A 26977-nucleotide genomic window follows, 5' to 3' on the forward strand; every position below is an offset into this window, starting at 1 on the left:
TGACAGGTGGAGGTGCCAATTTTCATGACCACACTTCACCCCATTGATGGAGGGGGCGTTCAGAAGTAATTATGCAAATGAGAAAAAACTTTCAGGCCCCAGAGCCCAGAATTAGCACATCTCCTGTGCCTCCACAGGCTGTGGTCAGCCTCTCCTGCCTGCCCTTAGGTCCTGGGCTTTTATTTGGCTGCCAGAAGAGGATCCCACAGGGAGGTCAGCATATAAAGTCACTAGAGACTATTATGACTGAATTGTGTCTCTCTCCCCACCCCAACCAAACTCATATGTTGAAGCCCTAAACCCCAGTACCTCAGAATGTGAGTGTATTTGAAGACAGGGCCTTTAAAGAGGTGATTAAGTTAAACGAGACCCTTGCTGCCGCTGCTGCTGCTGCTGCTAAGTCGCGTCAGTCGTGTCTGACTCTGTGCGACCCCATAGACGGCTGCCCAACAGGCTCCTCTGTCCTTGGGATTCTCCAGGCAAGAATACTGGAGTGGGTTGCCATTTCCTTCTCCAAAATGAGGCCGACGCGAGAGGCGCCGGCCCCGGCGGCGCAGAAGCGAGAGGCGCCGGCCCCGAACGAACCATGCAAAGAGGCGCGGCCGTGAGGAGCTACCCCACGCCTGAGGCCAGGGCCAGCGGGTGAGAGGAGCTGCCCCACGTCCAACAGGCGGTGGCTGCGCGGGCGCAGGAGGGCCAGAGGAGCTGCTCCACGATCAAGGTCAGGGGAGCAGCCTTGAGGAGATACCCCTCATCCAAGGTAAGGTGCAGCAGCTGCGCTTTCTTAGAGTAGCTGTGAAGAGATATCCCACGCCCAAGGTAAGAGAAACCCAAATAAGATGGTAGGTATTGCGAGGGGGCATCAGAGGGCAGACACACTGAAATCATAATCACAGGAAACTAGCCCATCTGATCACATGGACCACAGCTGAATGTGGTCCACTGGAGAAGGGAATGGCAAACCACTTCAGTATACTTGCCTTGAGAACCCCATGAACAGTATCAAAGGGCAAAATGATAGGATACTGAATGAGGAATTCCCCAGGTCAGTAGGTGCCCAGTATGCTACTGGAGATCAGGGGAGAAATAACTCTAGAAGGAATAAGGGATGGATCAAAAGCAAAACCAATACCCAGTTGTGGATGTGACCAGTGATAGAAGCAAGGTCCGGTGCTGTAAATAGCAATATTGCATAGGAACCTGGAATGTTAGGTCCATGAATCAAGGCAAATTGGAAGTGGTCAAACAGGAGATGGCAAGAGTGAACATAGACATTCTAGGAATCAGTGAACTAAAATGGACTGAAATGGGTGAATTTAGCTCAGATGACCATTATATTTACTACTGTGGGCAGGAATCCCTTAGAAGAAATGGAGTAGCCATCATGGTCAACAAAAGAGTCCGAAATGCAGTACTTGGGTGCAATCTTAAAAACAACAGAATGATTTCTGTTCGTTTCCGAGGCAAACCATTCAATATTACAGTAATCCAGGCCTATGCCCCAACCAGTAATGCTGAAGAAGCCGAAGTTAATCGGTTCTATGAAGACCTACAAGACCTTTTAGAACTAACACCCAAAAAAGATGTCCTTTTCATTATAGGGGACTGGAATGCAAAAGTAGGAAGTCAAGAAACACCTGGAGTAACAGGCAAATTTGGCCTTGGAGCACGAAATGAAGCAGGGCAAAGGCTAATAGAGTTTTGTCAAGAGAACGCACTGGTCATAGCAAACACTCTCTTCCAAGAACACAAGAGAAGACTCTACACATGGACATCACCAGATGGTCAACACCGAAATCAGATTGATTATATTCTTTGCAACCAAAGATGGAGAAGCTGTATACAGTTAGCAAAAACAAGACCAGGAGCTGACTGTGGCTCAGATCATGAACTCCTTATTGCCAAATTCAGACTTAAATTGAAGAAAGTAGGGAAAACCACTAGACCATTCAGATATGACCTCAATCAAATCCCTTATGATTATACAGTGGAAGTGAGAAATAGATTTAAGGGACTAGATCTGATTGATAGAGTGCCTGATGAACTCTGGATGGAGGTTCGTGACATTGTACAGGAGACAGGGACCAAGACCATCCCCATGGAAAAGAAATGCAAAAGAGCGAAATGGCTGTCTGAGGAGGCCTTACAAATAGCTGTGAAAAGAAGAGAGGCGAAAAGCAAAGGAGAAAAGGAAAGATATAAGCATCTGAATGCAGAGTTCCAAAGAATAGCAAGGAAAGATAAGAAAGACTTCCTCAGTGATCAATGCAAAGAGATAGAGGAAAACAACAGAGTAGGAAAAACAAGAGACCTCTTCAAGAAAATTACAGATTCCAAGGGTACATTTCATGCAAAGATGGGCTCGATAAAGGACAGAAATGGTATGGACCTAACAGAAGCAGAAGATATTAAGAATAGGTGGCAAGAATACACAGAAGAACTGTACAAAAAAGATCTTCACGACCAAGATAGTCACGATAACATGATCACTGACCTAGAGCCAGACATCTTGGAATGTGAAGTCAAGTGGGCCTTAGAAAGCATTACTACGAACAAAGCTAGTAGAGGTGATGGAATTCCAGTTGAGCTATTTCAAGTCTTGAAAGATGATGCTGTGAAAGTGCTGCACTCCATATGCCAGCAAATTTGGAAAACTCAGCAGTGGCCACAGGACTGGAAGAGGTCAGTCTTCATTCCAATCCCAAAGAAAGGCAATGCAAAAGAATGCTCAAACTACCGCACAATTGTACTCATCTCACATGCTAGTAAAGTCATGCTCAAAATTCTCCAAGCCAGGCTTCAGCAATATGTAAACCGTGAACTCCCAGATGTTCAAGCAGGTTTTAGAAAAGGCAGAGGCACCAGAGATCAAATTGCCAACATTCGCTGGATCATGGAGAAAGCAAGAGAGTTCCAGAAAAACATCTATTTCTGCTTCATTGACTATGCCAAAGCCTTTGACTGTGTGGATCACAATAAACTGTGGAACATTCTGAAAGAGATGGGAATCCCAGACCACCTGACCTGCCTCTTGAGAAACCTGTATGCAGGTCAGGAAGCAACAGTCAGAACTGGACATGGAACAACCGACTGGTTCCAAATAGGAAAAGGTGTACGTCAAGGTTGTATATTGTCACCTTGCTTATTTAACTTATATGCAGAGTACATCATGCGGAACGCTGGGCTGGAAGAAGCACAAGCTGGAATCAAGATTGCTGGGCGAAATATCAATAACCTCAGATATGCAGATGACACTACCCTTATGGCAGAAAGTGAAGAGGAACTCAAAAGCCTCTTGATGAAAGTGAAAGAGGAGAGTGAAAAGGTTGGCTTGAAGCTCAACATTCAGAAAACAAAGATCATGGCATCTGGTCCCATCACTTCATGGGAAATAGATGGAAAAACAGTGGAAACAGTGTCAGACTTTATTTTTGGGGGCTCCAAAATCACTGCAGATGCTGATTGCAGCCATGAAATTAAAAGACGCTTACTCCTTGGAAGGAAAGTTATGACCAACCTTGATAGTATGTTAAAAAGCAGAGACATTACTTTGCCAACCAAGGTCCGTCTAGTCAAGGCAATGGTTTTTCCCCTGGTAATGTATGGATGTGAGAGTTGGACTGTGAAGAAAGCTGATCCCCGAAGAATTGATGCTTTTGAACTGTGGTGTTGGAGAAGACTCTTGAGAGTCCCTTGTACTGCAAGGAGATCCAACCAGTCCATTCTAAAGGAGATCAATCCTGGGTGTTCATTGGAAGGACTGATGCTAAAGCTGAAACTGCAATACTTTGGCCACCTCATGCGACGAGCTGACTCACTGGAAAAGACTCTGATGCTGGAAAAGGTTGGGGGCGGGAGGAGAAGGGGACGACAGAGAATGAGATGGCTGGATGGCATCACCGACTCTGTGGACATGAGTTTGAGTGTACTCCAGGAGTTGGTGATGGACAGGGAGGCCTGGCGTGCTGTGATTCATGGGGTCGTGGAGAGTTGGACACGACTGAGCGACTGAACTGAACTGAACTGAACTAAGAGTAGGACACGACTGAGTGACTTCACTTTCACTTTTCACTTTCTTGCATTGGAGGAGGAAATGGCAACCCACTCCAGTGTTCTTGCCTGTAGAATCCCAGGGACTGGGGAGCCTGGTGGGCTGCCCTCTGTGGGGTTGCACAGAGTCGGACACGACTTAAGCGACTTAGCAGCAATCCAATCTGATTGATGTCCTTAGAAGAATAGGAAATGTGGACACAGACAGAAACTTTGCGGATGGGTGTGCACAGAGAAAAGAAAATGTTAGGATCCAGCAAACCAAGGAGAGAGGTCTCAGGGGGAACATCTTGATCTTGAACCACCAACCTCCAGAAATGTGAGAAAATATATTTCTGCTATTTAAGCCACCCAGTCTATTTTGTTATGGCAACCCTAGCCCACAAGTACTACAGGGGCACACACTCAACATCACTGAAAGCTGTGAGACACTGCTCTGTCTTACATAAAGAAACTCATTTTTGCTGAACTGAGTCTACTTATGCAAGAACACTAAAGCATCACTAGGCTGGTGTCAAAATCCTCTGTACAGAGATATCATCTACTTAAGTAGACAAAATGAACGTTTCAACTGTACTTTTCCCACAGTTGTTTATGCAACTTCATGAGTACCTACAGACAAGTAGAAAGTGCTACGGTTTAAGAGGCTTCCATATAATACAGGCCTGGAGAATTGCCACTAAACAATCAGCACATTCCACGCAGGGTCAAGAAATCTTTCAAATGAAAACTCTTCAAGCACATTTATTTTTAAAGAAAAATGAAGCAGTCAGGACCAAGGCAATATGCTAAAAGTTCCTTTTCTTTTTTTCCCAAAATGTGAAATATAATTTGAGGAAAGAAAACAAATGCAAACAAAATCAGAATAAAAGCTTAAATTCTGAAAAAGCTAAGTATTTTAAACTGTCAATTTAATCAGTAATATTTTTCTCTTGCAATGTTGCTCATCTATATCACAGAAATGAAAGTTTCCTTAATTCTATTACATATGATTCAGTTTAAAAATGATTAATAAGATATTTTGCTAACTAAATGCCATGCCTGAGTTTGAGATCCTACATCTTGAAGTTGTGCTAAAATATTTTACTTAGACATGAGAAGAAATTTAAACATATTCTTCTGGAAGAGACTCAGACAATAAAAGAAATTAAGTTGGGTAGTGCATGTAGATAAAGACCATGTGGCAAAGTTCGGTATTACTGAGTTCAGAGGAGTGAACCATATGGAAGGAAAAGATGATGGGTCATTACTAGGAACCTGAGGTCACAGGCCAGGGGTTAGCTAACTATGGGCTCTTGGCCAAATTCGGCTATCATTTGATCTCTTATTATGGCTGCTTTCAAGCCACGGTTGCAGACTTGAGTAGCTACAACTGAGACCCTACAGTCCACAAAGCCAAAAGTATTTACCACCTGATGCCATAAATAAAAAGCTTGTCTAAAAAAAGCAGAGATATTACTTTGCCAACAAAGGTCTGTCTAGTCAAGGCTATGGTTTTTCCCATGGTCATGTATGGATGTGAGAGTTGGACTGTGAAGAAAGCTGAGCGCCAAAGAATTGATGCTTTTGAACTGTGGTGCTGGAGAAGACTCTTGAGAGTCCCTTGGACTGCAAGGAGATCCAACCAGTCCATTCTAAAGGAGATCAATCCTGGGTGTTCATTGGAAGGACTGATGTTGAATCTGAAACTCCAATACTTTGGCCACCTCATGCGACGAGTTGACTCACTGGAAAAGACTCTGATGCTGGGAGTGATTGGGGGCGGGAGGAGAAGGGGATGACAGAGAATGAGATGGCTGGATGGCATCACCGACTCGATGGACATGAGTTTGAGTGAACTCCGGGAGTTGGTGATGGACAGGGAGGCCTGGCGTGCTGTGATTCATGGCGTCACAAAGAGTCGGACATGTCTGAGTGACTGAACTGAACTGAACTGACCTGAACCCTTCCATAGATGATCAAAGCAAAGCAAACAAATGCATTTTGATAGCATAGGGAATTTTGGTGCCTCCTTCCCTAGCACCTCTCCAGGTGTGTCTGGAGAGAGCAGAATGCATGCTGGGACACCCCAGTTTTGGTCCACTGAGAAGCCCCCCCACATGTCAGCATTTTCATGAATACCCTGTGTTGGGAGGGGGATGTAATTAGCCAGTGACCCTGGAAGATTCAAGACACACACCTAACTTATTTTTAACTGTGGCTGGGGCCTTGAAGCAGGGCCTGACTTAGATGGCAGTCACAGCCGCCAGTCGGCCTTCAAGCTGGCCATGGACTTCACTCTTGCTTTCCTGGTAGAGGAGGGTGAGGATCAAAGCCCCTCCTTCCATCAGTGACTGCATTATCACCTCTCTAGCTCTGCTAATTACATTTGTAAGGAAACAAAAAAGCCCTATTGATTCATAAAAGTTTGGGAAGCCCTATCTAGAATAGCAGGCACAGCATGTTGCCAACATGAAGCGCTCAATAACTATGGAACAAGTGAAACATACAAGCCACATACGAGCCACTCATTCTTTCACCCCTACAGGCTTCCAGCCCGGCTCACGCAGGACCAGCCATCACCTAATGGAAGAACAGTGGGCTGGGAGGCAGAGAATCAGTGAAGTGAATGAATTACCAGAGATTGCAGCCCTACCAAGGTTTTTACCTTTGCCTCTGAGTCTCTCTCCTATGCCTCCCTCAGTTTCTATGGAGTTATCCAAGGATTATGTGAAATAGGACCTTGAGCCTCACCTTTTCCTCAGGCAATATTTCCCTTGAGTTCTAGATTTTACCTGGCTTATCCTTGATTGCTCAAAATCCCATGTTTTGCTAGCATTTCCCCCTGGTGTTCTCTTCTGTTTCCTTAAGATCCCTTCATCTCCTAGCCCTGAAGTCAGATTAGACCCTCTGATTAAACTAAGGGTTTCTGATCCAATCTCCACTGGCATGGAGCACTCAGACAGAAAAGGTCTACAAGGTACTTGTGATATTTCGTTAAGATATACTCATCTTTCCTTTCTGGATGTACCTATTACAGTTATTATGAATCATTAACTAAAACTCATGAAGAGCTCACTCCTCCCTCCAGCCCACCCTTCTTTTTTTACCCCCTTGACAGCTCCTGCCTCATCTTCAATTCTTTCTTCTCCCAGCCCTAGCTGTTTGGATCTCCAGCTTCCTTTGCACTTAAATTATTATAATTGGTGAACAGCTCTCTCTACGACATTCAGAGGTACCTGACAAGACGCAGACTCTCTGAGGACTCATTTTTGCTTAGCTGGGTTTATTAATAGGCACAGGTTTGACGTTACCCGAAACGTTTTTTTTTTTTTTAATGGTACAAGGAGACATTCGTTTTTGTTCCTCGTGGAAGGAAGTAGGGCAAATATCAAGGTCCAATGTTTTTGCCCTTTATCAAAAAAGTCTTTTAGGCACAGCCTCTTAAGAAGACCAGATTTCATCCCCACCGTCAGTCCTATAGAGGAAAGTGCTGGTGAGTGAGAGCAAAGATAACTCAAAGCACACATAGGACCAAATTTGGCTTGACACCCTCATTAAAAAGATGACCCCCAGGGGAGTTTTCTCTGAAGATGGGCTATGGGGAAGAGGCCAGTTTAACTGAACACGGTAACCTTTTCTCTTAATAGTTTAGCAAACACGTTGAAAGCAAATTGCCAGTTGAACCTCAGACTCAAAACTGCTTTTCCTTGCTGACATATGGCACTGACTTAAGGGAACAGATCAGATGGATAATACAATCATAGCTAATTCCATGTGTTTATAATGGTGCCTTTGATCTATAGAGTGTGAAGTGCTTTGCCAACATCGGCTTACTGATCTTCCTCACCACCTTCTGTGACACGGATGGGGCTGCTTTCATCCCCTCTCTTCACTGAGAAGCTAAGAAGTGAGATGTCTAAAATCATCAGCTTGTTATGATGAAGCTAAGAAAAGATCCTGCAACCCAGGATTCCTATTTAATTCAGTTTCCTGACTATTAACACTCAGCTGCTTCAACAGGGATTCAATAAGCAGCTTAGCTCTTAGCTTCAGCCCCTCTCCAAACAAACAGCTACAGGTACAGGCAAGGGGGAGGTGGAAACGTCACTCTGATCTGACATTAATTTTAATGTCCAGCATCACTTTTTTTTTTTTTTGGTTCTTTTCCTTCACTGTTCTGCATTATCAGTAAGTGTCTTGAATACTCAAGAAAGAAGCATGTTATAGGGAGACCCAGGCAGTATGCACAGTTCTTGTCCACACACTTTGGCTTTATTTGGTGTATTATCTTGAGTTTTGTATGCAAGCAGAAGCTGCTTGAATAAGAAAATCATAAACATTAATAGTAATAAAGTTAGAGGTATTCCTTTATACTAACAGTGCTGTGCTGACTAGGAAGAGTCTAGTGTGGCGTCAGACCAGCTATCTCTGTGCTAGTATTCCAACAAAGGTTATAAAAGTAGCCAAACACAATGAATCCTTGTTCAGTTAAGGATCCTGAAATATGTAACTGTTGCTCATCAAAATAACTGTACATACCTAAAATTTTCTATTTCTTCATCTTTCTCTGAAAGCTTCCTTTCAAGTTCCGCTTTAGTTTCCGAGAGTTCAAGCTGCAAACGAAGAACCTTGCTTTCATTACGCTCCAGAGCTCCCTGAAATACACAAATAAAAAGCATTAAATTAAGCCCATTTTTGGACAAAAGTATCTTTTTCTCTAAATATGTGTCACTAATGGAGCTCTCTTTAGAATTGCTGCTGCTGCTAGGTCGCTTCAGTTATGTCCGACTCTGTGCAACCCCATAGACGGCAGCCCACCAGGCTCCGCCATCCCTGGGATTCTCCAGGCAAGAACCCTGGAGTGGGTTGCCATTTCCTTCTCCAATGTGTGAAAGTGAAAAGTGAAAGTGAAGTCGTTCAGGCGTGTCCAACTAGTAGCGACCCCATGGACTGCAGCCTTCCAGGCTCCTCTGTCCATGGGATTTTCCAGGCAAGAGTACTGGAGTGGCTTGCCATTGCCTTCTCCACTAGAATTGCTAGGAATAGTCAAAGTTCAAATCAGGTTCCTGAAGACTGGGACAGGATGAGAGACAAGTGACTACCTTTCTTTGTCATGTTACTTACAGCTCTGACATCCGGAGGGCTTTCAGCTGTAGTTCAAGAACTAGAATCGCAAGCATTTTTTTTAAATAGAAATTTTCAATCTTGTCTGTGACTACATTTCAATTTTTTAATTTATTATTCTAGACTTTTTTTTAGTGGTTCCATCCTTAGGATGAATCAATAAAAGTATGAAAGCTAAACCAAGGAAGGTGATAACTCCTACCTGGAAACTTTGATTTTGAGCATCACAGAGGGATAGAGAAAAAGTTGAAAGCATTTGGGGAGCAAGAAACAGGAGAGTGCTCAAATAAAGGAAACTGGGGTATACCTGACACATCATGCTTGGTGTGAGCCATTATTATCATAGCTATTACTATTACTTCAAATGGATTGCTCTGACAGGCAGGGAGGTCTCCTGCTCCTTTGAATGTTAAATATAGGCAAGGCAATTATTTCCAGAAATGTTATAAAGCTGTTTCAAGTTGAAAAGGGTAGGTCTGATTAAATTTGAAAGTCTGTTCCATAGATAAAATTTCATACAGAAGAAGAAACAAACAGAACACTTGGAGGTGACAGAGGAGGGTGTTTATAAAGGGGACAAGAGGTGACAACAATCTATTGGTCAGTTAACCACTGGCAGACAGTCCTGAGGGCAGAAGTCACTTTTATAGCCTCTTCTGAGGAGTGCTTGGTGCCTAATATCAAAAGTGGAAAGTAAAACCAAGTAGCAGTTTCAAAATAAAAATAAGAAAGATGTTGGGAATTTAATATGGCTTAAAGCCATGATGCTGTTCTCACAAAACTAACTTCAATATAAAAGAAAATTTAAAAAATGCTTGGATAGCAATTTCCTCTCAGGGAATGGTGCCTTTCCTTCCAGGGGAAACTGTCACCTCTAACCCTTTTGAATGCAGTGAGAAAGTGAATCTTTGAAGGTGACCTGCAATAGTTTGAGCTTTGTGACTTCAAAAATAATCTGATAATGTTTTTCATTAAGGCTCACCCAGAAAAATAAATAACCCGGTTTTACAAATACATGTCCAAGTTAATGAAGTATTCATGGATGCAGGTGAAGACAAAACTTGAGAAAATGTGAATAGAATATAACGCCATCTAGTGCTACTAAACGGTATGAACGCTGTGGCCTTAACCATCTCCCTTCATTGTGCCAGTCAGTTTCATGAAAAAGACTTCTACGTGTTATGTAGGACTAAAATTAACCCTGCCCAATCATAGCTCTCATTGGCTTCTCATGTTGATTGAAATTTCTACTGTAAAAGTTACTTTTGGAGGCTAAGGTGGTGGCTTTAGAAAGTTCCTAGCCAAGGTGGCTGGAGAACCAAAGGAAACAAGTAAATGAAACAAAGTTCAGCTGCCTTATCAGGGGACACCACACTGCCAACTGAAAGGATTCTATATAAAATGTAGATCTCAAAAAACAATTTGCATGAAAAGGCAAGTGCTCTGTCAAGAGCCATCCAGTTGACACATCTGCCTGGCAGATTTCTTACAGAAATGTGATGGTGAGATAAATTGACATTGCTTGACATAGAGCAATCCTTTGGGGTCTCATTTTTTCATTACAGCACCTTTCAAAAGGCCTGTGCCTGAAACTGACTGCTATGCCTTTTTAAAACTGATTGTCTCTGTTGGAAGGTAAGTGGATGAGATGAGCATTTTGAATGCTACCCGGTGCTTGGTCAAAGGGTGAAAAAGAAGTGAAGTCGCTCAGTCGTGTCCAACCCTTTGCAACCCCGTGGACTGTAGCCCACAGGATGGCTCCTCTGTCCGTGGGATTCTCCAGGCAAGAGTACTGGAGTGGGTTGCCGTTTCCTTCTCCAGGATGGTCAAAGGGTGGGTCAAGAAAATGCAATTCAACTGTGAGAACAGAAGCTTTGTAGGCCTTGTTAACTACTTAATGACCATGACAGGATAACTTCCTCCTGAGTTCAGCCTCTTTGGCAAAAAGGTTTTATCAGGGGTCGTTTCAACCACTAGCTAGTACATGCCTAGGGATAAAGCCAGATATTCTTCCTGAACTTTTAGTCCATAATACTGAAAACACTCCTGTCAAACAACCTTCACAAAGATGTGTTTTCAGCAACAAATGAGAACAAAGCAAATGAGAACATTGTTTTGAGTTCAAATGTAATCAGTCAAAACCTTTTGTTTTTTCCCAAAAAAAAACTTTGAGTAAGTTTAAAAATAAATTCATTTTTAAAACTATTCAAAGTTTTTTTTTGGGGGGGAAACAAAAGGTTTTGACTGATTTCATTTAAAGAGAGGGTCAAGTGTAAGGATATTTAGTTATGAAACATCCAACAAATATTTATTGAACTTCTATACACCAGGCAATGTTCTAGTCCAGAGACTCTCAAATGTTAGGGTAAATATGAACTACCCAGGAATCTTGTTTAAATGCAGATTCTGATTCAACAGAGCTGGGGAGAGGGCTGAGAGTCTGAATTTCTAACAAGCTCCCCAGTGATGAGCATGCAATTGGTCCCCAGGCCACATTTAGAACAGCGAGGGCTTAGGTACTGGGGAAAAGTCAGGGAACAACATACACAGGTTCCTGTTTTCCTTACAGTCAAGAGTCTTCATCACAATTGTTTATCCTGTTCTCTGAGCCTCAATTTCCTCATTTGCACAATGAGAACAACAGTCTGCTAGGGTGATTACATAAAATAGTGCACACAAAGCACTTGGCACAGGTCCAAGCATGCAGTTAAGCCTTAAGTGTCATTGTGGTGGTGGTGGTATTAGAATGCAGATCTTCTGCACTGTCACAGTGATAAAAGTCTTCTTTGCTCCCCAGAGGTAATACCTCAGCCTCTTCCAATGCCATCTGAACTTCAGTCTTTTCTTGTTCAATCTGTTTCTTGACCTTTTCCATTTTACTTAAGTTCTTCTTTCCTTCTGTCACCTGATTTGTCAGATTAGAAATCTCCTCTGGAGAGGAAAGAAAGACAAAATTAGTGAAAGGAACCAGTCTCAGACCCATGCTATCAGGCACAGCAGACTGTTCTGGAAGGCCAGCTGGGACCCTGGTCATGCCATTCTTGGTAGCTTGATGACAAGGCCACTGCTGGCACTATGGGATCTTTGTTTGAATTTGAAAAAATGAATACCTTTTCAATATATTCTTTTAGAATCTGTCAGAAAGTTGTCTACAACCACTGGTGAGAATGGTGCTTCTTAGAATATTTGCATCAAACTAACTGTGCAACTTGGGCTTCCCTGGTGGCTCAGAGGTTAAAGCGTCTGCCTCCAATGAAGATCCCCTGGAGAAGGAAACGGTAACCCACTCCAGTATTCTTGCCTGGAGAATTCCATGGACGGAGAAGCCTGGTAGGCTACAGTCCACGGGGTCGCAAAGAGTCGGACACGACTGAGCGACGGAACGGAACGGAACGGAACAGAACTGTGCAACTGTACATGCCAATCCACTTGTCAGAGCCACACCGGATATTGGCTGGTGGGGCTCGAGGACACACACCTGGAATCATTATTTCAGTGGAAGAGCTTAGCTATCAACACCAATAGCAGTGGCTGTTGTGACAGCGGTTGCAACACCAGGAGGGGAACTTAGAGCATGTCATTGTCTGCCAGGAGCCAACGCATGAACCCTCTCATGAACACAAGCCTTTGACAGAGCAAGGCTTCCAGAAGAAAACCTCAGCCACCGGACACTGTTACTGTCAGTTCTGCCTTTTCATTAAGGAAGCCTCTGGAACCTAAGAGGAGCAGAGCAGAACCAAGTGCTCTGGGAATTACCCACAGTCCAGAGGCAGTGGAAGGTGTTCAAGAGCCTAACTGCTTCTCTGGCTCTGAGGATACCTAGCTTATGACAGGATGGGACAAGAAGTTTTAAGTTACAAAAAAAAACCCATTAGATGATAATTCTCATGTGAATAACAGATTCTTGTCTGATATAGCCTGTCCAGAAAACAGGCTCCCAAGAGAAAACTCAAGGCAGTGATTCTCTACTCTGACCACACCTTAGAATTATTTGGAGAGCTTATGAAAAACACTTCTGCCCAAGTTCCACCCCAGACCAAGTGAGGTCTCCATTTGTATTTCTGGGAACTTACTAGAAATACAAATTCTCAGACCCCCTCCTAGACTTACTGGATCAGAAACACCGAGGGAGGGGCCCAGACAACTGGGTTTTTTTTTGCTCCAAAATCAGTGCTGATGGTGATTGCAGCCATGAAATTAAAAGACGCTTACTCCTTGGAAGGAAACTTATGACCAACCTAGACAGCATATTAAAAAGCAGAGACATTACTTTGCCAACAAAGGTCCGTCTAGTCAGGGCTATGGTTTTTCCCGTGGTCATGTATGGATGTGAGAGTTGGACTGTGAAGAAAGCTGAGCGCCAAAGAATTGATGCTTTTGAACTGTGGTGCTGGAGAAGACTCTTGAGAGTCCCTTGGACTGCAAGGAGGTCCAACCAGTCCATCCTAAAGGAGATCAATCCTGGGTGTTCATTGGAAGGACTGATGCTAAAGCTTAAATTCCAATATTTTGGCCACCTCATGCGACGAGTTGACTCACTGGAAAAGACTCAGATGCAGGGAGGGATTGGGGGCAGGAGGAGACGGGGATGACAGAGAATGAGATGGCTGGATGGCATCACCAACTCGATGGACGTGAGTTTGAGTGAACTCTGGGAGTTGGTGATGGACAGGGAGGCCTGGCATGCTGTGATTCAGGGGTCGCAAAGAGTCAGACAGGACTGAATGACTGAACTGAACTGAACTGGGTGCTTCTGACACCATCAAAGTTTTCTAACTGTTCCAGCACCCCTCACAGGCCCAGTCAGTGAACTGATCACGGACTGTATAGATCAACAGAGAAAGCAGGTTTTATTTATGTCTCCAATAGTAATGAACTTATTCCCAGGGTACCTCAGGATTATAACACATGACACTGTTGGTGCTGCTATAAATTGGGAGCCCTCTTTGAAGGGCTGCTGGGCAGTATTTTAAAATTTAAAAATTCATTCCTTTAACCCAGCAATTTCATTTCTAGGACTTTACCCTACTGAAATATTTGAACCTGTCCACAAATATATGTACAGGGATGTACAATATAGGATTATTTATAATTGTGGAAAACTGTATCTAAAATGAATAAGGTCTATTGAAATGTGTTAATTATCCTTATCATAAACACTCCGTTGCTAATAACAATCACATGGTAGGCCTCCAGGTACAGGCATGGTGGCAAAGCCCATAGTTAAGTATACATGTGTCAGAATCAAGCTGGCTGGGCTCAAATCTCAGATCAGCTACCTAGCAAATGTGAATCTGGCCAAGTTCTTAACCTTAAATGATTCAATCTAATCTGCATTTTACAGATAGAGAAACTAACTCATAAGATTGTTCTGAGACGTAAATAATGAATACTTGTATAAAGAACAGTGCCTGGCACACAGGATGGACTTTTGAAGTATTTGTTAAATGAGAAAATATATTAATAAATTTTTAAAAGGTACAGAATAATCTGCAATTGAAGTAAAAAAAAATACTTGCCTGCATATATGCATGGAAAATCTTGGTAAGGCTAGAGATATAAAGAAATTCTTAATACGCTTACTTTACTGCAGGGAACTGGGGTTCTGAAGGTAGGAATGTAGTCTTATTTTTAGAACTTATTTAATGAAAATAGTATCTGTCGTTTAAAAAAAGAAAATCCAAAGTAAGTATAAAAATGGCAAAGTTAAAACCCCAGCACGGCTGTGAAGATGCTGAGCCGTCTATGCTGGAGGCGGCAGCTAAGTCCGCGGCAAGTGCACTTCCGGTGCCCCGGGGCTTCTCAGCACAATGTACCTTTCAAGTGCTTGTTCTCCCTTCGCAGGGCCTCCTGGCTCATGGTGCCTTCCTCGTAGGTGTGCCTGAGCTCCAGGAGCTGGATGTTGAGGGCGCGGACCTCCTTTTTTGAGGCATCCAGCATCACCTGGGACTCCTCGTGCTTCCGCCTCCAGTCCTCCAGGCGCTTGTCAAAATGCTGCTGCTTCTGGTTGAGCGCGGCAGCCGCAGACCGCGCCTGCCCGAGATCAGACAGGGTGTCCCCAAGCTCAAGCTGCAGTCGGAGCCTGGCCCTCTCCAGGGAGGCGTTTCTGGCATTGGCCACTCCCATGGCTTCTGCAGCCTCCTGCAACCGAAGTGCCAGCTTCTTCCTGGGAAGAGGAGGCCCAAAGGGCGAGTGAAGCCACAACTCTCATCCAGTATGCCCTTATTAAACACAGAGCTGTGGAACAAATAGGGGAGCCCCCAAGGGTGGCTTCATAGTATGAAGGGAAGTAACTTGTGTCTGAAAAAGACCTTCTTGTGCTGTGGAACCTAGATGTCTGCTGACAACCGCCCTCTGGCTCCTGTGTCCACAGGTCCTTTATGTTCCCCCACCCTTTGGCAACCTGGACTTGAGACTCAGAATCTCTGAATCCCTGTAAGTATCTGCTTCCCCTGAACCTTAAATAAGCAATACAGATATTATCCAGAACAAGAAACAGGAATAAGAGGAAGATGGTACTGAACACCCAGCAGTAAGCAACTGTTAAAAGTTTTGGGCACGTCTAGTCTCTAAAGAGTTCCTTGGCTACCCTGCTTGCAAGGAGCCTTCTTCAGCTCTCTCCTGCTCACTGTCTCCCCCTCTCATCATGTGACTTTTAAACATGCCCAAATTCTCTCTTCTGTGAATTCCTTCTCTAACTGGGCTCCTCTTCCCCACTGTGTATACCCACATCCATCCCAGCGGTATGCTCACTTATCAGGTCCCACTGTTGTTGGGGGTACTTTAGCCTCTGTCTGTCCTCCCTTCAGCATACTCTTAGATGGAGCAGCTTAAAATGCTTCCTTTCCACCACACTTACAATGCAGTGCTCTTATGCTCCCTAATGGATGCAATGTGTTCTCTTGTTCACATCTCCTGCAGGGACACTGGTAGTTCCATTCTTACTCATTCATCACACCTCTTACATGAAAGCTACTGTATGTACCAAAGCTTTTTTCAATCTACTGTTATTAAACAGAAAATGGTCCTCAGGAATTAATATGTGCCACATAACTAACCCAAAAGAGCAATGTGGTCATAAAGCCCCCTCTAGGTAGAATCCTGTAAAAACCAATCTGTGCTCAGTGTCCAGGAAGGACCTGGGCTCTAACAACTACTCCTTGCTCACTGGCTTTCTAGCCATAGTCACTTCATGTCTTTGCTTCATTCTTCTTAACTGTTAAGAAAAGACTCCGATGTACTGCATGGTGACTATTGTTGATAATACTGTATTATACATGTGAGAGTTGCTATGAGAATAGAGCTTTAATTTTCTCACCATAATAACAACAACAAAATGATAATATTAACCAACCATACTGTGGTAAAGATTTCACAATATGTGCATATTTCAAATTATTATATTGTACACGTTAACTGTACACCCTACACAATGGCATATGTTAATCATATTTCTATAAGCTGGATAAAAAATAGGAGATTCTGATGTTCTATCCTGCCTAAAACAAGAATCTTGTAAAAGAATTACACATATGTTAACTACTTTAGAAATGCTTAACTGGAAACAGAAAACAGGAATTTTACTTTGGGTGACCAACTGCTGAAGGACTGAGAGGTTGTACAGGACACAGGGCTATCAGAGCTCAAATCAGGCAAATTCAGGGCAAACTGGACAACTGATCACCTTCATTTGACTGATAATGTTTTTCTATATTTACTACCAACTGCCATTTTGCTCTTTGACTTGCCAACCATAAGCACCTACATGGTTGCCTAGAATATGCAAGAAGATGTGGGAGAAGAATAAATCAAATCCCTCTCCTCGTGGAAACTCAGAGCTCAGAGACACTAAATGGGCTCATGGGGGAGCTTGATTCCACTAAACTTCACTCATCGTGTGAACCCAAGCCTAGAAATCTGAGCAGACAGATCTTCAACTTTCCAATTTAAAACAAAAAAATACAATCCTAGATTTTTTTGTAATTCCACCTCCCTGAGGGGATTTAGAGGCAAAGCATAACAGAGACAATGCTTTATTTATTTGATGTTTAAGTTTAAAGCAAAAAAAAAAAAGTCTTCAGATATAATCACATTTGCCATTTCTCTCTAGTTGTCATGGACTATAAGACCATGATTTGTTAGTTCAAACAAATCTATGTGGTCATAAGTAACCCACATACTTTCTCTCTTTTCTGTCTCTCTCTTAGAAACCTTCAAACAGAATGACTGGTAGACACTTTCACTGGAATTCTTCAGTTAAGGAAAAAAAAGTTTTAACTTTAGAAGCGAATGCCATATTTTGGATATGAGGAACCATTTCAGTTCAAGGCCCCACTTTTCTGTGGTCCCGAGTTTTTAACACATTTACCATGGGTATTTTTAGTATCTGTCATCACAAAGCCCTTTTTAAGTTATTGTGGCTACAGAGACAGATCTCTTGGTATCCCCCCTTTAGGGACAGAACACAGCAGCTGTTCAGCACATGTACAGCAATGTCTTTCAGAGATTTAGGTGAAGAACTGAAAAATAATATATTTGGTTGACACTAAAGAGAAACGTATTGATCTGCCCTGGATTTTTGCCAAGCTACCAAGTCAGGGACATACTATTTTGAATCAACCTTTAACGCTGGTTTGATACTGTCTCTAAAAGACTCACAATTCTTTGACCTCTGAGCAAAAAGCTTTAGAACTGCATCCTGGGACTAAGTCTTAATTCATGTAGGCCCCAAACTTCTGTAGTTCCCGGAAGAACTTCTAAAGCCTTTGTGTAGTGTTGGCTATAAAACCCATGTCCTAACCTTAGAGGTGGCCCAAAGGCGAATTCTTTTCAAAGGAACCTTTGTCCCATAGACAGGATGACAGATCCTAACACATTTCCAGCTGCCCCTGTCCATCTTCACAGATGACTTTGTAGTCTACAAGTTGTAGATCAGAGACATTTTTTGATAACTTTAATGTATGGAGATGTATACAGACATGGACTCCATTTTTCTGGTGTTTCAAATGAAACCCAGGATTTTACATGTTAGCCTGTTTTCAGACCATAGCTCAGTCACATCTGTGAAGACTTCTCTTCTGTCTCTAGAAAGAACCTCCTTTCCCCCCAGGATTTCTCTCTAATGTTTGTCACTCTGTATTATAATGTTAATTTTTTAACCTCTCTAGACTATGTATGTGCTTCTTGCCAGTGGCCTTGGGCTTATTCACACGGTTGGGGAGGACTTGCTAAGTGCACACATGAAGCCTTGAAGACAAAGCCACTATTCTCCGAGTCCTCTGCATAACGAGCTCCAGGGTCAGACTAGCCCTGCCCCACTCACTTGGCATCCTCCAAGTCCTCAGCACGCCGGATGGTGTCATCCTCGTACTTGGTCCTCCACTTCACTGTTTCAGCATTGCCTTTGAGCAGGGCCTGCAGCAGCTCAGCCTTGGCCGCTTGCTCTTCCTCGTACTGCTCTCGTAGAAGGTCACAGTCACGCTTGGCCGACTTCACGGCCTGGGCCAGGGCACTCTGTGACTGCAGGGCACACACACAGGTATAAAAAGGCACCACCACCATTAATGATGAAAGCTTCAGAGGCGACATCATCTTTTTTAGATAAGGTTAATAACCACCTGCCACAAATGCAAGCTGAACGTGAACCTAGTTAGTTAATACTAGGGAGAGAATTTGGGACAAGAAGAGAAAGGAGAGAGTATCTAATTGCTGCCATTAAAACAAGGAAGAGAGTTCTATTTAGGGAAATGCAGCCTGACAATGTGGGCTTCAATAATAGACAGGCCTGGAGTTCTAGAAATAGTGCAGCATGCAAAGGTAGCAATAACACTCACTATCACTTAGGTAGTACAATTTATATTTAGCAATATACAAGACACTGGTCTTGTTTGGACTAGAAAGGACCACTGAGTTTAGTCTAGCCTTTTCATCCATTGATAAAGAAAACAAAATCTTTTATTTCACATGCATATCTCTAAAATCTTTATTACTTTAAAACAGCACAATAGAAGTTTCCATAGTGATGAAAATATTGTATACGTGTATTGTCCAATATGGTAACCACTAGTCATGTGGCTGTTAAATATTCAAAATGTGCCCAACTGAATTTCAATTTTATTTAATTCTAATTAATGTCAGTTTAAATTCAGGTAGCCACCTGCAGTATAGTAGTGGCTTCAGTATTTATTGGACTGTAGAGCTAATAATTATTTGTCACTTAAGGCATGGTTTGTTTAACCTAGCAACATCATTCCCAAGGGTTACCTAGTCTAGTGGGAAGAAGCAGGGTCTCTGCCAGTCCTCATGGATCCTTAATACAAATTAGGAAAAAACCTCTTCTCAGATAGATGCAGCTCTGAAAGCACAAGGCTTGGTTAATGGTAGCCTCAGGCAGACACCTAGGGGCTTTGAGTGAGGAGCAATAATATTATATATAATTCCCTGGTGGCTCAGACAGTAAAGAATCTGCCTGCAATGTGGGAGAGCCGGGTTCAATCCCTGGGTCAGGAAGATTCCCTGGAGAAGGGAATGGCAACCCACTGTAGTGTTTTTGTCTGGGAAATCACATGGACAGAGAAACCTGGCAGGCTATAGTCCCTGAGGTCACGAAGAGTCAGACATGACTGGGCAACTAACACTGAGAAGGACACAGGGATTGGAATCTGGGAAACTTGGTTTCAAATTGTGATCCTTCCTCTCATTTAATACATGTTTAGTGAACACCTGTTCTAAGCAATAGTGTTAACCAAAGTAAATAAAATGGAGACAAAGCCTTTATCCAAAGAACCTGAATGGAGGAGGATATATGAAAACAAGTATGTACAAAAATTAATAAATAAAATTGCTGACAGCACTGAAAGAAAGAAAGAAAGTGAAGTCGCTCAGTCATGTCCAACTCTTTGTGACCCCATGGACTATAGCCCACCAGGCTTCTCCATCCATGGAATTTTCCAGGCATGAGTACTGGAGTGGGTTGCCATTTCCTTCTCCAGGGGGTCTTCCCGACCCAAGGATTGAACCTGGGTCTCCCACATTGCAGGCAGACGCTTTACCATCTGAGCCACCAGGGAATTTTTTCAGTACTGAGATCATAAAACAGACTGACATGAGGACACATGTTTGGCTTTTTCTCATCATCCCCCAAAGGCCTCCAAGAAGGGCCTTCAAACGGTGGGAATAGTCCTAATGATGGCAGCTTATTTAAGAGGCAGTGAGGCAGCCAGGGTGCTAAGAGGTGAGTAAATGCAAGACGCAGCTATAGGAGGTAGGGTCACAGAAGGAGGCTTGGACTGAGAAAGGGGGCCTGCTATGCCAGCTGGAAGCCTGGCATACCAGAGAAGTCAGCCAGAGAGAGCTTCTAAACCGTAAATCTAGTCATTTCAGAACCTGCTAAACTTCCTACAGTCTACTACTAGCTACATGACCTTGGATGAGTTGTCTTCTCAGAGCCTTGGTTACTTCGTGTAAAAAAAAATAATTCTACCAGTTTCATATGACTTAACATTTGAAGGTTTAGATGGCATGAAAGAAGCATCCAATATGATGTCGGAAGCATGAATCATGGTAGTAATTTTTAAATGTATGTATAATATAGAAAATAAGGAGAATGTGGGGGATAAAAGAAAACATTTAAAAAGAGAAGTCTGCAGAGTCAATGACTTTTACCCTTGGAGTAGATGCCTTTGCAGTGAGATTATATACAGGTGAAGTCCTTTGGGGTCTTAGAAAATGTCTTGAATATGAAATAAGAATAGACTTGAATACCAGGACTCAAGGAATCCATCTCTCATTTTAGTCACTATGGTTTAACATTAAAGAATCACATTCACCGAGGTCACCTACTAGCAACATTATATATTCTCTTAGGAAAAAATAACTAATATCTATAATTCATTTGACAATTTAAAAGTAATATTGAATTAATCCAGTCCCATTCATTTTATCCTGGTCTTTTAATTAATTCTACTTCTTTGTGCAATTCAGAATAAAAAATCCATAAAGAACTTTGCTGATGTTCTGTTCAAGTAATAATGCAAAATGGAAATACATACTTTCCTTGCACAAACTAGAAAAGCAATTTGAATTACTGAGGATGATCTTTCAGTGATCAGAGTCTTTCTCAGCATACCCAAGATCCAACAAGTCTTTTTTCCCTTAACGTCTAGAGCACTTTCCCCTCTTCTTTTATATAAGAAGATATTCAAGCCAACCTACCAAGCACTATTTTTTTAAAAAAAAACATACAGTGAAATGCCTGGTGAGAAATAATAGATGCATTACTTTGGTTTCTTCTGCCAGTTGCCCTTTCAGGTCTTGAATCTGCAGAGTGAAGATACTCTTTTCCCTGGAAAGTTGGTTTATCAGAGCTTCCTTTTCTTGCAGCCTTTTTCGGAACTCACCTACAAAAAGATTTCACAAAATAAGTTAATCGTGGTCTTCTTTCTCACCTACTGCCTTTCCCACTTAACTTACTGAGTTTAAAAGCAACTAATATGATCCACATATTTTTTATATTCATAAAGAGAAGATGAGTCCAGTTACCAGCAAATCATGACAATGTTCCTATCCAGAACTCACAAGAGAGCCCTAAAAAAGAAATAGTTTTTGGTAGTAACCATGACTAGATAATATTCAGTTGGCCAAAAAGCTTGTGTGGGTTTTTCTATAAGCTGTTATAGAAAAAATCGAATGAACTTTTTGACCAACCCAATATTCAGTTCAGTTCAGTTCAGTCGCTCAGTCGTGTCCGACTGTTTGCGACCACATGAACCACAGCACACCAGGCCTCCTTGTCCATCACTAAATCTCGGAGTCCACCCAAACCCATGTCCATTGAATCAGTGATGCTATCCAATCATCTCATCCTCTGTCATCTCTTTCTCCCTCCTGCCTTCAATCTTTCCCAGTATCAGGGTCTTTTCCAAAGAGTCAGCTCTTTGCATCAGGTGGCCAAAGTATTGGAGTTTCAGATTCAACATCAGTCCTACCAATGAACACCCAGGATTGATCTCCTTTAGGATGGACTTGTTGGATCTCCTTGCAGTCCAAGGGACTCTCAAGAGTCTTCTCCAGCACCACAGTTCAAAAGCATCAATTCTTCGGTGCTCAGCTTTCTTTATAGTCCAACTCTCACATCCATACATGACGACTGGAAAAACCATAGCCTTGACTAGATGCACCTTTGTTGGTAAAGTGATGTCTCTGCTTTTTAATATGCTGTCTAGGTTGGTCATAAGTTTCCTTCCAAGGAGTAAGCATCTTTTAATTTCATGGGTGCAATCACCATCTGCAGTGATTTTGGAGCCCAGAAAAATAAAGTCTGACAATGTATCCACTGTTTCCCCATCTATTTGCCATGAAGTGATGGGACCAGATGTCATGATCTTTGTTTTCTGAATGTTGAGCTTTAAGCCAACTTGTTCACTCTCCTCTTTCACTTTCATCAAGAGGGGGTTTAGTCCTTCTTCACGTTCTGCCATAAGTGTGGTGTCATCTGCATATCTGAGGTTATTGATATTTCTCCTGGCAATCTTGATTCTAGCTTGTGCTTCTTCCAGCCCAGGGTTTCTCATGATGTACTCTGCATATAAGTTAAATAAGCAGGGTGACAATATACAGCCTTGACATACTCCTTTTCCTATTTGGAACCAGTCTGTTGTTCCATGTCCAGTTCTAACTGTTGCTTCCTGACCTGCATACAGGTTTCTCAAGAGGCAGGTCAAGTGGTCTTGTATTCCCATCTCTTTCTGAATTTTCCACAGTTCATTGTGATCCACACAGTGAAAAGCTTGGGCATAGTCAATAAAGCAGAAATAGACGTTTTTTTCTGGAATTCTCTTGCTTTTTTGATGACCCAGCGGATATTGGCAATTTGATCTCTAGTTCCTCTGCCTTTTCTAAAACCAGCTTGAACATCTGGAAGTTCATGGTTCACGTATTGCTGAAGCCTGGCTTGGAGAATTTTAAGCATTGCTTTACTAGTGTGTGAGATTAGTAGCTATCATTTATAGAGAATCTTCCACAAAGTAAGGATTTTATGTATATTATCCAGTTTAACTGTCATAACTATTTGATAATATAGGTATTATATTACCCATTTTTCAGAAGGGAAAACACAGCCGCTTACTTAAATGTGATTGAGACACAAAGCTGCACAGCTAGTAACCAATGGACATAGATTCAAATTAAGCTTTTAATCCTGAAGAAAATGTTTTCTTCTGTGGCATGCTCTCTTGTTTATTATGTGTGATTCTACAAATTTCTGGCCATATAATTTTTAGATAATTACAACTTCTTTGCCTCGTTTGTAAGTTGAGGATAACAATCAAAGATTGTTAGTGAAAATTAATTGAGTGTGAATGGACTGTGTAGACTGAATTGCTAAATAAAGACTAGAAATTTTCATTAAAGAGTAGAGATGGGTAGATTTTATTTCACTCTAGTCTACCTTCCCAGCTTAGCTTATTTCATTCATAATAGGTGAGAAATGACTTGGTTATTAGAAATGGCACTAAAGCAGAGCCAATCCTCAACAAAAAATGTTAATTCTATTACGTAATTAGTCCAACAATAAAAGCTCCAAATATTATGACACCCACTCCTCTTGACACAAAGAAGTTCTAAAACTCTCAGCATTATAAGAAAGCATCTGTTTGGGTTAAAACTGCAATTACCAAACTTCTTAGTCTTATGAACACTTTATACACTTAAAAATCACATAGGACCCCACAGAGGTATTGTATTTATGAGTTTTATATTAACAGTGTATTTGAAATTAAAAGAGAAATTTAAGATACGTATTTACTCATTTTCAAATAATAAAAATTTTAAAGACATGTTAACAGAAGTAAGTTTTTAGAGGGAAAGCTATATGTTCCAAAACAAACAAAAAATTAGTGAGAAAAATCAGCTTATTTTACATTTTAAGAAACTCTCTGGCTTAATACAAATCAGCTGGTTGAGGAATCCAACTGTTCTGGTTGAAGCATATGCAGAAATCTGGCCTCTCACACATAAGTAGCTAGAAAAGGGAGATGTATTTTGATAGCTTTTTCAGATAATTGTGATGACTTTTTGATTCTATACCAAAACTGAACAAATAGGAGTTTCCTAAGGGTTAATTCATGGGGTCGCAAAGAGTCGGACACGACTGAGCGACTGAACTGAAGGGTTAATGGTATAAGCCAAACAAATGAAATTTTTTATTCTGTTCCATTAAAATTCATGGATCAGTCTTAAACTTTGAATGGATCTTTTACCTGTATTTCATTTTGCAGCACCAAGTAGTGGTGATTTGAAAAATATATGTTTACTCAATTATGCAGATTTTTCAAATGTTAACACATTTCATCACACAATATAAAAAAAAAAATCATACTTGTTAACATCACCACTTATTTCATAAAAAAGCCTTTAAGGTTCAGATCAAGATGGAGGAGAAGGAAAATCCTGAGCTCACCTCCTCCCACAGATACACCAAACTACAACTAAATATAGAAAAACTATCTCTGAGAATGTCCTAAAGACTAGCAGAACAGATTTTCTATAACTAAGGATATGAAGAAAAGGCCATATGGGGAAGGGGAAGAGGGCAGAGACATGGTCTAGTCAGAACATGCACCCCCACTAAGGCCACTAATAAGTGGGAGGGGTATCACAACTGTTGAGGTCCCCACTAGGGAGTGAGGGGTCCAAGCCCCCCATCAGGCTCCCCAGCCCAATGTACTTGCATGGGGAAGACAACTTCCACAATTTCTGACTGTGAATATCATCAGGGCTTAGGGTGGGGAAAGCCAAAAGGCAGTGGGAAACTGGAACACTGCTCATGTACAAACTTGCTCCAGGTCTCAATGCAGAGGCAATAGTTTGAAAAACACCTAGTCATAAAGAAGATGACCAATATTGACTACTGTTAGGATGTATGCTAGAGGGCAGGGGTCTGGCAGAACTTTCTCCAGTGGCAGAAGCACTTGTGGTCACATTTTAATTAATTTATTTATTAACTCTTCTGCCACCTAGCTGGCCCAGAGCTGGTGGGCACCATTTCTGCTACTTTCAATCAACCTGGCTAACAGGGTATACTTCCACCCCAACATTCCCCTGAGGATTAGCATGCCCCTCAAAAGTCACTCCATGACTTCCCCACCAAACAGGCAGCATGAGCTGCACCAATGCCCTTCCAAAGTGGCTCTTACACCAAATGACCTGGTGGGACATCTTGGCCAGCATCAGCACTCCTTTCAAAGGAGCTCCCACTTGGGGGATAGCTCCATCCACAGTACATCTACAGCAGTCACAGCCAAGCTATGCAGCCAGCCAGGCCTGGTACCAGCTCCCCCAACCAGTGTGCCCACAGCAATTGTGGCCCAACCACAATAAGAGAATGAGCACAGCCCAAAGAGGGAAAACCTCAGTAACAAGTGGCTCTGGTGACCATGGGAATTGTGCCACTGAGCCCCACAGAAACCTTCCACATAAGGTCACTCTTTCAAGACTGGGATATGGAGCTGATCTATCTAATACATAGAAGCAAACACATAGAATTAGGCAAACTGAGGAGAAAAAGGAATACTTTTGAAATGAAAGAACAAGACAAAACTCCAGGAAAAGAACTAAATAAAATGGAGCTAAGCAATATATAAGAAAATAATTTAAAGTAATACTCATAAATATGCTTCCTAAACTCAGGAGAAGACTGGATGAACTCAGCGTGAGAACTTCAACAAAAATATAAAAAAGAACCATCAGAACAAAAGATTACAGTGACTGATATGAGAGCACACACTAAGAGAATCAACAGCAGATTAAAAGATGCAGAACAGATCAGCAGTCTGGAAGATGAGGAACTGGAAATCATCCAACGAGAACAGGAAAAAAGAAACAAGAATTTTTAACAGAGATTAGTTCAAGGGGCCTCTGGGACATCAGGCATACTACCATTCACATTAGAGAAGTCCCAGAAGGAGAAGAGAGAGACAGAGAACACATAGAGGCAAAATATCTCAACATCATAAATATCATCTATGACAAAACTACAGCTAACCTGATACTCAATAGTCAGACCTCTCAAAGATCAGAATCAAGACAAGGAAGTCTGTTTTTGCCACTTTAAGTCAACACAGTACTAGAAGTCAGGGTTTCAAGACATTTAAATAGGAAAGGGAGAAAAAAACTCACTATTTGCAGATGATATGACACTATACATAGAAAACCCTAAAGCCTCCATCAAAAAACTATCAGAACTAATAAATGAATTCAATAAAGTTGCAAGATGCAAAATCAATATACAGAATCAGATACATTTCTGTACACTAATAACAAACTATCAGGAAGAGAAATGAAGAAAACAATTTCATTTACAATTACATCAAAAAGTGTAAAATACCTAGGATTAAATGTAACCAAGAGGTTAAAAGACCTGTTCTTGGAAAACTATAAGAAACTGAGGAAAGAAATCAAAGATACAAGTAAATGGAAAGATACTCTTTGTTCATAGATTGGAAGAATTAATATCATTTAAAAATATTACTACTGAAAGCAATCTATAGATTCAATGTAACCCTTATCAAAATTTTTCTCAAAACTAGAACAGATAACCCTAAAATTTGTATAGAACTACAGAAGTCCCAGAAAAGCCAAAGCAATCATGAGAAAGAACAAAGCTGGCAGTATCACACAACCTGATTTCAAACTATACTACAAAGTTATAGCAATGAAACTATGATATTGGCATAAAAAATAGACACATAGATCAATGGAATGGAATGGAATGGAATACTACTCAGTCATGAAAAATGAGATTATGTCATTAGCATTAACATGG

At 41.8% G+C, this 26977-nt stretch overlaps 1 protein-coding gene across 1 annotated transcript in view; it reads right to left on the minus strand.

The window, feature by feature from the left end:
• MYH15 (myosin heavy chain 15) overlaps positions 1–26977 on the minus strand; it is a 171487-nt gene that overhangs the window by 19871 nt on the left and 124639 nt on the right. Inside the window, exons 29-33 of the mRNA XM_055419366.2 lie at positions 21436–21554; positions 18479–18675; positions 14973–15322; positions 11963–12087; positions 8572–8687 (exon numbers count right to left, since the gene is read on the minus strand). Of these exons, the coding sequence (XP_055275341.2) occupies positions 8572–8687; positions 11963–12087; positions 14973–15322; positions 18479–18675; positions 21436–21554 (907 nt within the window). The remainder of the gene's footprint in view (positions 1–8571; positions 8688–11962; positions 12088–14972; positions 15323–18478; positions 18676–21435; positions 21555–26977) is intronic.

This window comes from Moschus berezovskii, chromosome 1, assembly GCF_049115385.1.
Source record: "Moschus berezovskii isolate FMDL1 chromosome 1, NW_MosBer_1.0, whole genome shotgun sequence".
NCBI lineage: Eukaryota > Metazoa > Chordata > Mammalia > Artiodactyla > Moschidae > Moschus > Moschus berezovskii.